This window comes from Corticium candelabrum, chromosome 12 (assembly GCF_963422355.1).
Source record: "Corticium candelabrum chromosome 12, ooCorCand1.1, whole genome shotgun sequence".
In the NCBI taxonomy this organism is placed as follows: Eukaryota; Metazoa; Porifera; class Homoscleromorpha; order Homosclerophorida; family Plakinidae; genus Corticium; species Corticium candelabrum.
The window spans coordinates 7,116,183-7,129,895 of NC_085096.1; the positions used below are offsets into that span (position 1 = coordinate 7,116,183).

At 39.9% G+C, this 13,713-nt stretch overlaps 1 protein-coding gene across 1 annotated transcript; it reads left to right on the forward strand.

The window, feature by feature from the left end:
• The first annotated feature begins 1,754 nt into the window (after window positions 1–1,754).
• On the forward strand, window positions 1,755–13,055 carry LOC134187698 (GTP-binding protein 4-like). The gene is made up of 5 exons (XM_062655850.1): window positions 1,755–1,839; window positions 1,898–1,956; window positions 7,266–7,481; window positions 12,851–12,934; window positions 13,031–13,055. Exons 1-5 carry the CDS (start codon window positions 1,792–1,794, stop codon window positions 13,053–13,055), a joined length of 432 nt encoding a protein of 143 aa, XP_062511834.1. The 5' UTR covers window positions 1,755–1,791.
• Window positions 13,056–13,713: the final 658 nt, after the last annotated feature.

The window sequence follows — 13,713 nt, forward strand, 5'->3', positions numbered from 1 at the left end:
ATTGGCAACCATTTCTAGTTCCATTGATAGTAATGAGAAAGTTGACTCGATCATACTGCACGTGCTGCCCCATGCTACTATTTGCCTTGTCCAAGTGACTCCCTCGAGTTGTCTACTTGTTGCCTTTGCCAGTACAGACAATTAAGTTTTGGAATACGGAATCAAGTTACTAACTAACTCAAAAGCGTAGTAAATTTTGAATGATCTGAAAACTCGTAAAAAGAGAATGTTCTTTATGAGAGTGCAGAAGCAATGTACAGATACAGTGGTTTAAACTTTTCACCTCAACAAACAAAAACCAAAACAAGCAAAAACAAAAATCGTAAGGCCACATAGTCAAATCATCAAAAAAGACAGATGTCATCTCTCTTGGATTGTACATGTGTTAGTGAATGTCAAAATATTTCATCACTTCACAAAGAGGTATAATACAATTATTTCTTATTACCTCTAACATACACACACACACACACACACACACACACACACACACACACACACCAGTATACTAATTATATAACTGTCATTCACGTCACCAACCATATAACAATGCCATAATAATTATATAGTTTGCAATACAATATCAGTTGGCAAAAGGCATATACAGTGTATACCCATAAGTGCCAACAACGCAATGACTGATACCATCAACTTAAGTAACTGAACTTAAATTAATTAACGTAATTTAATTAAAACCAATGCTAGCTCTAAACATACATTACCTCAATAATACTGTAGCTGTGTGACAACCAGCAGAGTTATGAATACGTCGTCGTCATCCATCTACAATGATTCTATGCATTAGTAATTATTATGTGGTTTGCATTAAATGATCTGATTTGTAATGAGTATTGAAGTGTCTATAGATTATTTCATGTACGTGTTTATACCAACTAGATAATGCTTAATTAATAAATATTGTGTACACACACATATGGTATGCTGCCATTTTAATTGTATAGTGTTTATCTGTTAATAAATCTTTTGTAGGAGTAGTTGTGAAATAGAATTAAATTGCCTGAGTACTTTGCACTGTTCTAATTGTATTGGTAATTAATTAATTGCATATTATTTAATTGGACACAGGAAATAAATTTGCAATAAAAAGTACACAATTTGATGTATGCAGTGCACGCCACAATGTAAATATTGACACACAATTCAATCCAGTTAATTAATAATAATGTGCGTAGCAGATGCGCGCACGCAAAAAAATATTTCAAGAAAACTGCAATTTTTTTATTTAAACGCAAAACATAGTAATTAAAAATCACTTTACCTGCCGTCCAATTTATTTGAAGTCGATTTGTGCCGAGAGAGCAACGTTTAGCGGACGACACTCAAAACTGAGGCCCCCTTTCAATAAACGGTGCAGGTTACTGCTCGAAAGATGCGCAAAAAGGCAGCAGTTCGTTTATGTCAAAATCGCGGTTGTAACATGTCAATTCGCTACCAAGAATCAATTGGCGCGCCGGTAGCCTCGTACACCAAAGCGCATTCGCTGCAGCGGCTAAGTTCCCAAACCTCGTCCAAAAAAAAAAATCGCCCGCCCCGTCCATCCGTCTTGTAGGCGAACGCGTATATAACGTATGTAACTGTAGTACAAAGTACACATGTACACTACAGTGTAGTACAAGTGTACACTGTATGACGTTTACCATGCCCGTAATGGTCTGAAATTTAAGAATCTAACGCGCGTTAGCTATCTCTAGCGGACATTTTATATACGTACGTAGCATTGATGGACGCGCATGCGTACACAATTTTATCCCACGTGTTTGCTGCTGGAATATGTCTCATTACAATTTCAAGAAAATTACCGTCGTGCCTTCTGCTAAGGTATGAGACGTGTTGTGGAATGGTTGCTAACTAATAAAATATTTGTCTTGTTTGGAAGGACTTCATTGATATTATTCTGTCGAAGACACAGAGAAAGACTCCCACAGTCATCCACAGGTGGTTTTGAGGACTGTAGTCTGGCTGTGTTCGTTATCTGTCTGTTCTTGTTCTCTGTGATCGTTCCTATTTGCCTTTACGTGTCAGTCTGCGTTTCCGTTTGTTGTTTATCGTTTTGTCGCATCTGTGTGTATTCGTGTGTTTTGTCAGTACGTGTGGTTTCATACAATAACGGTATTATATACAGAACAATGTCATCTGGAATTTATAGTATGTAGAGTTTTCTCGCCAGAACTGTACAGTACTGGCATCTGCTCAGGGAGTGCAGAGCAGTTTGGAGTTAGAAGAGCAGAATCAATTGTTACTGCTGATTGAAAAACAAACAGAAACATACCCCGGTAACAACATTATTGTGAGTTGAAGAAGTCACGTGACTTACGAGGAGGTATACTAACGGGGTTCTAGTTGCACCTAATCTTTGTTGCTGACTAAGAATGACCATATATGTGTGTGACGCTTCAGGAATGTATAGCATGCAGTAAGTGATCAATCACGACACATTATTCTTATTGTGTCACACATGGCAACAAAAGACAATGATCGGGTGGCCAATCACTAAGTGCTGTTTGGCATGAGAAACAATTTAGCCAGAAAGACGTCAATTTTGATCAGAAACAACAGAAATGTTGTATTTCAAGTAACGTTACCTGAAAGTCTACGGGCATCTAATCTTGTTGCTGTAGTATGCACAAACGTGAAGCGTGCTACGTATGGGACTTCGTTGCTAATGCTAGTCGCCAATTACGGATACCGTAGATATTGGGTTGAACTTTAAATTTCCCCAACCTGGTTTTGCACATGACGTCTCATGACTTCTATACTGTGCCAATTTTAAAATAGAGGCTCTCGGTGAGGGGAGTGAAGTGACTGGTGGGCGGGAGCACCCAGCCGGCGGTATACCGTTCACCATCCTTGCCGGCGTTGCCAACAGGATTTGAAACAAATTTGTAGGGGCGGTAGTGCCGGCTTCTATCTTGTCTACGGTCGGTGGAAGGAGCAGTCGGCAACTGGTGTTATGTATACACATTTATAGTGCTCACATGAGCTATTTGCAGTGGCGACACTGGTTGCGAAAAGGTAAATTCTCTCCCAGATCTCTACTAGATGAATCTATTGTCTAGACGATAGCAAACATAATCAATTTCAACTCAACTCTACTCCAGATACAAGCTACTCCCAGTGAGTATTGCTTCGTATCTTTCATTTGAATCAAAGCTCGACGGAGGTTCACGTGTTACTAGAAGGTAACTCCCAAGAGCTGGGTTGCTGGAGACAGCCCATGGTGTTAGTGATCCTCAGAGACTCAAAGACATGTTACTCCACTCTCGACTTCAATGTGCTCACTTTTAACTAACTTAATTAACTTAGTTAATTAAGAAAGTAGTCGGCAACAAGACATAATGTGTCGAGCATATGCTCTAGATTGGATCGTACACTGCTGGGGATTTCAAGAAAACCGCTAGTCTCGCATGAATAATTGTCGCAGAACACGATTTCAAGTGACAAGTGAGGACAATTTTAGTTTACTGCATATCAAAATTACTAGTTCAGGATTCAAATTGTGTGCTCAAAGCTGAAATTTTTGGATCTATGCCTATTTCTTTGTCATTTGTCTGGTTTATTGCAATTGCCAAGGGTGACATTTATTGTCAGTCTTTCTGTGCTTCACACAGTTTCTTGCTATAGCTATGAATAGAGAAGCACACTACAGTGCTAAAGCCTTGGCGGGTGTATGTAATCACAGTATCTCGTCACGTGATAATGTTTTGCTGAGGATTTAGCACAACCCACTCGTCTCAGCTAAGGTTTCCAATGCATTGTCTAGCTAAACGAAGATGCAAAGCCGCATCTCCAGACTTGCGAACTTGCAGGTCAGTCGCTTTGCCCGACAAACAGACGCACTGCCATGGACAATGCACGGTCCCTTCACAAATTTTGCAACAACACCATGCCTGCTCAGCCACCCACACTGAAAATTCAAGCTGTCAGACTGCAGAACCACTATGCAGAAACACTGTGGAACAAGCAAAATGTTACAAGTCGGGAACAGTAAGATGTATTGCATAGCACCTGAATCCAGCATCTTCGCTCTCTAAACGCCTGGTTGTTTGTGGGAAAACATGCACGTGCAAACGTAGACTAGGCGTTGTTTCTATGTGCTAAACCCTTATGTAAAGCAAAGGACTGAACACCATGTACAGGATGGCTGCCCAATGGCCGAATTCTCATTAGCAGCTACCTAACAAAGAGAGGTGGAGCCTTATGATGACATCACATCCATCTATTGGTCGGTAATGACACCACTTCTCGTCTATTGGTCGGAATTGCATCTGCGCTAATCGAGTATAAATATGGTCATACGGTCATTGGTCAGATGACTACTATACCTTTAGCTCGGATATCGTGGCCTCGGGTAATTACAATTGACTTGTCTTTGCTCTTGCTTGCTTCTTGGTATATCTTTAGACTGTGTCTTGTCCGTTCTTTCTCACTACCGGTATTATGAAGAAGCACTAATGTGCTAAATCCTTGGCTGCTATCTTGCTAAATAACATTAAAGAGTGAGAAGGGGCTGGACACATTGACTGGCTCATGGGATTGTTGACATCTGGCAAGCTAATTAAAGGGGAAATCCAATGGAAATACAACCTCATCTCAAAATGTAGACTTTATTGTGAACTTCTTGCTGCGCTACTTTCAGGCTAACAGTCACTTTGGTAACGGAGAAAACGCAGATTATGTACGGAGCATGCGCCAGACTGACACGTCATTGGCGCTAAGCTCTGCCTACACCAAATGAATTGCCTGCATAGCTCAGTTATCTTGCCAGTAAACTACACGAAAACTAAATGGGAATGGTAACTATAAAGGGATCTTGTGTTCTTAGAAGGCTTTAGAAGAGCTCTCTGCAATGAAAGTAGCATGCTAGACCTCGTTTTCTTCCAGCAAAGTTTGACCCTCTCCTCTCACAGAAGATGAGGCTAGCGCAATAAAACTCAATGGTAATTAGCGTTAGCCTTCGTGCTATTAATCTACGAAGAGAAACATTCAGAGGTTTCAAATATGAGGTTCTCTTGGAGAGAGCTGAGTAAGTGGACATGCCCCTTTCAAACAGTGGCTGGGTGAAGTGTTACAGGTGCAGAATGACTTTGATGAGCTTTAGACTTTTACCCGAGCACAATGATGTCAACGGTGTAGCTAGTACTGTAGTGTGTCAGTTGTTTCATCCTGCACAGTGTGTAGACTCGTGACCATGGCAATATACCGCCCCTATGTCTTTCCCGGATACTTGATACGCGATCGCAGCTCATGAAACATCTAGAAGCCATGCTGATCACCAAAGCTGAGCACACCGGACTGCTACCTACATTTGACATGGACGTAGGACTAGAGAACAACAAGAAGGGGCGTGTCCACCTACGCAGGTCTCTCAAAGAGAACGTCTGTGCTTTCTTGACATACTTGAACTTTGTGCGTGTTTCTCATCGTAGATCAATAGAGCGATGGCTGACGCTAATTGCCGTTGAGTTTTATTGCACTAGCCTCATCTTCTGTGAGAGGAGAGGGTCAAGTCTGCTGGGAGAAAATGGCCTCTAGCATCCTACTTTTGTCACAAAAAGCTCTTCTAAGGCCTTAAACACAAGATCCCTCTATAGTTACCATTCCTGTTTAGTTTTCGTTTAGTTTACTGGCAAGATAGCTGAGCTTCGGAGGCAATTCATTTGGTGTAGGTGGAGCTTAGCGCCAATGACGTGTCAGTCTGGCGCATGCTCCATACATACCAGGCGTTTTCTCCACTACCAAGGCGACGGCTGGCCTGAAAGTAGCACAGCGCGAAGTTTCACGATAAACCCTACATTTTGAGATCAGATTGTATTTCCGTTGGAGTTCTCCTTTAACACTAGCGATAACAGTGAGTGCATGCACTGTATATTGACACACTTGTCTGCTTTGTTGCTTACATCGTCCACAGAGGATATTTTTATGCACTAAGGGTTGTTAGAGCTATTTCAGTGCCATGTTTGGTTTTCAATTATTTGGGTTGTGTTGTTATGACATCAAAAGTAGCATGGAGGCATGTAGAGCAAGATCTCGAATGGAAGAAGAACACGGTCTTGGACCAGGTTCAAGCCAATATAGTATTGAATATGTAGGTGATCACTTCCTCACTAGACTGTACAGCAGGAGCTCAAGAGTTATGTACAGAAATCTCTTCTCAAAGGCATAGGAATGGCATCCAGGTTGGGGGCAACCTCAATGCGCGGTAACCTTATGTACCCAGGATGTCTGTGCGCAAGTGTAGCTTTTGCGCTGTCATCTGTTGGAGCTCCTCGTTTTCCTCCACTTGTTGCTCGTTTTCACGATGATCTATTTATATGTACAGTAGTGAGTGACCATAGGCTGCTGATTGGGGCCCATGTCCTCCCGTGGCCCTTGTGGTTCCTACACACTTATGCTCCTGTTCTGTCACTGGAGTTACCTTTACGTCTAGTTGTCATTTAGTTTTAGCTATGGCAGTCTCTTAACTAGCTAGTGCACTGAAGTAGCAAAATGTTTACATCTACTTGTTCTGATGTACATGTAGCGAGGTCCTACTATTCTTGTTTATTATTACCATTTCTTCTGTTTTTCTTTCCATAGGTGGTTCTAGAATGCTCACAATATTTTTTCTTTTTAAGAAGCTCTTTAGGCATAGGGATTCTATTGTAAGCTTTTTAAGTTGCCAGATCACAATGCCCATCCCTTGGTTCTGTCTAGTAGAGGAAAGATAGAATGCTTTTTGATTTGAGCAACAGCAAGAACAGTGAAGCCTTGCTGTTGCAGTCAAACTGCAAGCATAATGTAACTTACCAGAGTGTAAGCTACCAGTGTGAACATGCTTGCATTAGTGCAATTTCATCTTGAGGTGTTTGTTTTATACAGCCCACTCGAACTGCCACTTGACATTTATTTTTATGTTTGTTTTACTGTTTAGAAAATACAGATATTGAAAATTGTATGGAGGTACTAGTTCCTAGCACTGTCTAACTTCTGCGGTAGTAAGGTACAGTAGCAGTCTGGCTGTGTTAGCTTGTGCTGGCTAACACAGACTAAATAACTATATAAACACATGGTTTATATAGTTATTCTTTGAGATATGTCATAGCTGTAGTAGCAAAGCAAAAGAAACATATGAACAGGTGATTAGGTCATTGTGTGCTATAGTATGTATCATGTATGTTTGTAAGTTCTTTCTGTCAGTTTTATTTCTCTCCTTTTTTCTCGGTGTGTTTAACTGTTTCTTTGATAACAGAATGTTCTTTGTGTAGACACTACAAAATTGGTCGTATTCGTGAGTTTTACATGAAGAAGATCAAGTTCACTCAACAGAATTTTCATGACAAACTTACGCAGATTTTATCGGATTTTCCTGTTCTGGAAGATGTCCATCCATTCTACAGTGATCTTATGAATGTCCTTTATGACAGAGACCATTACAAACTTGCTTTAGGACAGCTGAAGACAGCAGTACATCTCATTGATAAGTATGTCCACTGTTATGACACATAGAAGTGTAAGAATGAAGTTGCTATAGATAACTGCATACATAAGGCCAGACCAACTTAATCTTTGATGCTCAGATATTTGGCCATGAAACCTGGACTGACCTGTTGAAATAGAAAGGAATGATGATGTGACATTTTGAAGGCCTGCAGTTTTCATTGCACTGCATACAAATGTGGGATAGCAAAATGGACATGAAAAGAAAAGTTGCTGATATCGAGCGGAATGTGGTAGCATTCGCTTGACCACATACATTGTTAACCCTTGCAGAGTCATTTGTGCGTAGTCGTAGGATGCAGGGGTGGGAAACGGGTGCTATGGCACTTAAAGTGAGCACTAGATTATTTTGACAGACAAACAGGCAAGCAGGCAGGCAGGCATCGTCACACACACACACACACACACACACACACACACACACACACACACACACACACACACACACACACACACACACACACACACATCAAAACATGTTGCCAATATTGTATGGAAATTCAGTAACATGCAGGTCTGGAGTCTACCGCTAGTATACGCCATTAGAGCAGTTAGTGTCTGTGGTTAAGGAGGTGCAGTATTTGCTTGTTACGTACATTCAGCACACTGAAACCTTATTCAAATCTTTGTGATTTTGAATATCATTTTGACTAGTAGGGCTGTCTTTTAGAGTTTGATACTGACTCGAACCAAACTGGCCTGTGCTAATTTGGCCTTGTGTAAACGATGTTGGCTCGAGCTAAGTACATTTAGTCCGTGCTAAATTAGTCCGAGCTAAACCGTAGGACCTAAACCTAACCACGTGTTACATATTTTTGTGTTACGGGGCAACAATACATATAGTATATTTTGCTCTGTGTATTCCCGTATTTCTCGTCTCGTATTCGCAACCTTAAAGACTTTGATGAGCATGTCAAAGAATCTTTTAGAAAAGTTTTGCGTCGGAATTGGCGAAATAAAATTAGAGGCAAAACAGTAACGTCTTCTTCTTGCGCTTGCACAAAGCATGCCAAATGCACCACTACACCCAGTTAGCCCGAATAGTCTAAACACGCCACCAATCATGCCAAGTTAGCACGGGCCAGAAATTGGCTCGAGTCAAATCGTCTAGTGTAAAGCCGGTATGAAACGTCGTTTGCTGATCACATCATATGTGGACCATTTTATGTGATACTTCGCCAGGAACCATCAAATATTTTTGTTTCCACATATCTTGAAGTAAGTTTCCTCCTTTTTCTTGCGGGTACATGCTGATACTCACTAGAATCCCCGTCGCCACCGTGCACCAACAGCGAAAAGGCCTCACAACATGCCAATTCTTCAGGAACTACGGGTGCACTTCTAACCTATTTGATTGGATTTCAATACACACAGTAACATCGACACACCAATACATTAGACTACAGATCGAGTTTTTGTTGAAATCGCTGTCATTTGCCTTGCTCTCATTTTTCTTTAAAGGGGCAGTCCCACGGAAAAACAACTTAGGCTTTAAAATAGGTCTTGACGAGAGAATCCGAATGACGTTAGTTACACGTCTCAATTTGCCTCCATTGTTGAACTAAAAATGATTGCTTCTCAAGGACTTTGAAACCCCAGTTTCAAAGTCAACAACAAGGAGTGTCTTTCACATGACGCAATGGGAAACGTTTACTGGTAAGTGGTAATATTGTATCCACTCCGACTCGGGTTTCTAGACAGAAGAAGCAGCGTTGACTAGAAGGCTATTGAAACTGTAGTCATGATTCATGCGCGGATCTCTTCTAGATGGCAGGATCTAAACTCTTGTGCATTCTACCTATACTTGCTACACAAACATAACAATGAAAGAGAATGTTCACAAGTTATTTACACAAGCTAACCTTCATCTTTTAGTTTGTAGTCGCATGTTCTTCTGCTTGCAGTACATCCTATGTATGCTAGTAGGTCATTGTGTTGGGTGTGTGGGGTGGGCGTTTCCCGAACATAGAGCGATACCATAGCTGATCTCATTTGTGCCTCTCTGCTGATTGACGCCTGGTAAGAGATGGAGCTCTCACCCTTTGTGTATAAGCCAGAAAGAGAAATAAGTGAGTGACGGTAGTCAAGAACACAAACGGATGTCTGGTACACTTTCCGCACTTACCACTAAACACTTATCATTAGTTTGGGCGAAAGACACACCTTTTGTTGACTTTGAAATCAGTAACATCATTTATTGCAGAAAGCAATTATTTTTAGTTCAACAACAGAGGCAAATACAGACGTAACACTAATGCCATCCAAATTCTCTCGTTAAAAGCTATTTTTAAAGTGTAGGTTTTTTCCGTGGAACTGCCCTTTGAACCTGGTACTTTCACTGCAAACATTTTCGAGCAGACAGTCTCTGGAGAACCACAATAATAAACTTTGTTAGGTCTCGCTTGGTGTACTGGTAATTCTTCTTACACGTAGTGGTTGCAGCGTCTATATAGATAGGTAAGTTATAGACCTTCAAAACAGTCTAGATCCTTGAATTTTCTTGAATATTTATACTTCTACTTTTTCGGTAGGGCTCTGGAACAGATTAATTAATTAACGATGCAAAAAGGAAGAAGCACATTCAAAGTTGATCACGTGTAGTACCACGTGCTATCCTGAGCTCCAGCTAGAAAACAGCAAGGGAAGTTGAGTGCATGCGTACCCCTGAGATGTATATACTGCGAAGTCACTTTACAGCAAGCATTATATCATTGCATATAAGCACATCAAAGTTATTTTTGTTTTGGTCAAGCTCAAACTGGACCGGCAAATCCAAGCATCAAGAAATTTAATTGGTTTGGCATAAATTACATTCAGTAAAAGAAAGAAACAAAGACAGGTCACAGAACAAGACACACATTTACACAAAGAAGGGATGTGGTGAGAAAGGGTGTGCTAATTCAGTTCTACTCTCTGATCATAAGGATAGTTTGCTGGCAAGAATTGCAAACAAAGATTGAACCGTATGCTTGGATGCAGGTGGTATGCATAGAAACACCTATCAGAAGTTTTTTCAACTGCCATTAGAGAATGTCATCAATAGTCAAAGGGTTTCCTAATTGTTGAACCATGTTCCATGGTGTAATCCACATTAGTAGATAGATGAGTCAAGCCTTAGGCCTTAGGTTATAAGCTGGTTGGTGCATTCTTAGGTGGCAGCCTGTCCTCACCATGTCATGGTGTTGTCTTTGAGAATCTGGGATATTTCAATGAAACAGCAGTGCCACCTGCTGCATCATTCTTTTTTATTAATACCGTTGCTGCTGTTGATCCAAAACTGCTTATTGTATTTCCTCATTTAGATGCTCTTCCTGAACGAATGCTGCACTATTATGAGAGCTGAAAGCAATAATCACAGCCTTCAAATAAGCACTCTTCAAATAACTCTGAAAGCATACTTACTGTAGTTGTGATTAAAGAACTACTGTGTTGGTATTTGTTTGGGTAGGCATGAAAGGAAAGAAAGTCAGCTGTGCTGTCGAGTAAAACATGTCAGATGCTAAATGCAATAAACGCCACTCTTGAACAAACACCCCTTTTGAATAAATGTCTCATTTTTACAAGGTCTGAATGCAATAAATGCTGCAGTGTTTAAATGAGGAAATATGGTAGTCATCAGAACAATCTTGCTTATACTGCAGGTAAGTCAGACCAACTAAATTTTTAATGCTCAGGTATGTGGACATTAAACCTGGATCGACCAATCGAATAAAAGTAGAAAAATAAGATCATGGGACATTTTCAGCAAGTGAAATTTTCATTGCACTTCATACAAAGGCGAGATAACAGAATAGACACTAAAACAAAAGATGCAGATAATGAGCTGAATGCTGAAACAGTTGATGGACCACATTCACTGTAAACACTTGGAATGTCATTGTTGTACATAGTCATAGGATGTATGTACTACCAAGTCATTTTACAGCAAGCATAATATCATTGCACATGTGCTCATAACATTTTATTTTTATTTTGGTTATGCTCAAAACTGGACTGGCAAATCAGAGCATCAATTTATTAAATTGGTGTGGCCTTAGCTTCATTATTTGGAGGCTGTTCTAACATCTGCTATATGTGGACTTGTCCATTAGCAGACGGCTCTACCTTGGGACAAACATACAGACATACATGTGTAGAACTCTTTATATGGATATATATGGGGGGCAATTTCAGTTGATGTCAGCAGTGCTATCTTGCACTGTAAAATGCTCCATATTCCAACAAGTTCATCACAAGCAATGCAACTAACTGTTAATTTCACTCAGAACAACTACGTTTTGACCAAATGGTGTATGATGCACATGTAGCTTTTTAATGGCTTGGCTTCCTTAGAGAAGCTTTGTATGTCTTCTTCTTCATATTGGTGTTTTTCATTTCAGTTTAGTGATTTGTCTTGGTAGAATATATTGCCATAACAGTAATATCGCGTAATTATTGTTATAGGGGTAGGCTGACTGTACAGTACATGCATACATGATGGTTATGGTATGTCCACTGTTACATGGTACAGTGATGACTTTCTGTCAGTGTCTTGTTTATTACCGGCAACATGGATAGAAGCAAGATTTTTCAACTATATCTTGGTTCCTAAGAAATATGGCTACCTTTATTTGCATGCATATGTGCTTCGAACAGGTGCCACATTTGCTACACCTGTTTTGTGTAATGGCAGCAACATCTTCAAAGTTGCAACATCCAACAGAAATGTTGAAATGGCTGTGTGCTAGATGACGTAATTCTGTCACACATACGGGGAATAGGCTATCTGGGATTTGTGTTGTCTCCACCCAATATTTGAGAGTTAGTGCTAAAAATATGTGTTAATTTAATTTGCAAAGAATGGGCCAATCAGCTATCGCATACATACATACAGTGGCACTGTGTGTAGTTTGGATTGTGCAAGGGCAGCTGTACTTGTGTGTATTCTGTCTGCTGATTTTGCTGTTGCTGTTCTTTTGTCATCAGCAATTTGTTAGATGCTATGAAGGCTTTAATATTAGGCATTGTGGTAAATTAATTTATACATTAGTAGTATAGGCTTAATTGAATGTTGTAGGCAGTTCAGAAACACAGCAAAAGAGCAAAGAAATTGACAATATTAATTAAACATATTGCAGTTACGTGCACTGATATTGTAATTTCAGAAACCGATAAAGCAATTTTTGTACTTTTGCCTTGACTATGTGGGCATTGAATTTTGCATGAGTTGGCTAAAAAGTTGAGAAACAGACTAATGTAGGTCATTGATAGAATGTAGTTAATGTGTATATTGTGGTATGTTTCCTAGTAAGTTGATTGCATGTGTGAAGACTGTGACACTACTACGTGTATCTGGACGTTTTGTTTGATTTAGTGTTGGCCGGGATTATGTTCGTCTGATGAAGTATGGAGACTCTCTGTATCGATGCAAACAGTTGAAGATTGCAGCATTGGGCAGGTTTGGCAATTATTATAAACTTTATTAGGTCTGTGAAAATATTGGGACATTTATAGTGTACCGTATTTGCATGTACATGTATTTGTGTTTTGATAGTTTGATACTATTGCATTATCGTTGACACAGTATAGTAAGAGTATATATACCATGGTCACATGACGTGCGACCAGTCACACAAGTGTGTATTTAGATGGTCTATATGACGTATTGCACGGCAAGTGTGCAATGAGTTACTTCTGTGTACTATCACACTCTCACTTATGTATACACGTCATGTGACCATGGTTATCATATGATTAGCGTGCTATATGGCTCTATCAGCACTTGGAGTGGGGTTATAGCCCTTGGCTTTGCTTTGCGAGATAACCCCACCCCTCGTAAAAGCCCTCTAGCATGCTAATCATATGATATAGAGAATAGCAAAAGTATCACAATAATTGATGACAAGTCAAGATTTGAGTTACTTTAGCACACTATTACTCTTCTAAAGGATAGAAAAACAGCTGAATTGAAGGATTATTTTATGCAATATTAAATGTAGCTGTTATTTTCATTCTCTATGTTTGACTTTATTTTCAATAAGCTAGCATAACAGAAGTCTGTTTATGATTATTGTATGTTATGGAATTGGATGGTTACGATCTTTGGGTTGCAGAGTTTTGATATTGTCTTCTTTTGAACAGTATCCCTGAGAAAATGAATCATCAGGATTAATATTGTGTGTTATTGTTTTGCTTCTTGTATAAGCATATATAATAGTTGAAAACAACGGAGTTGTA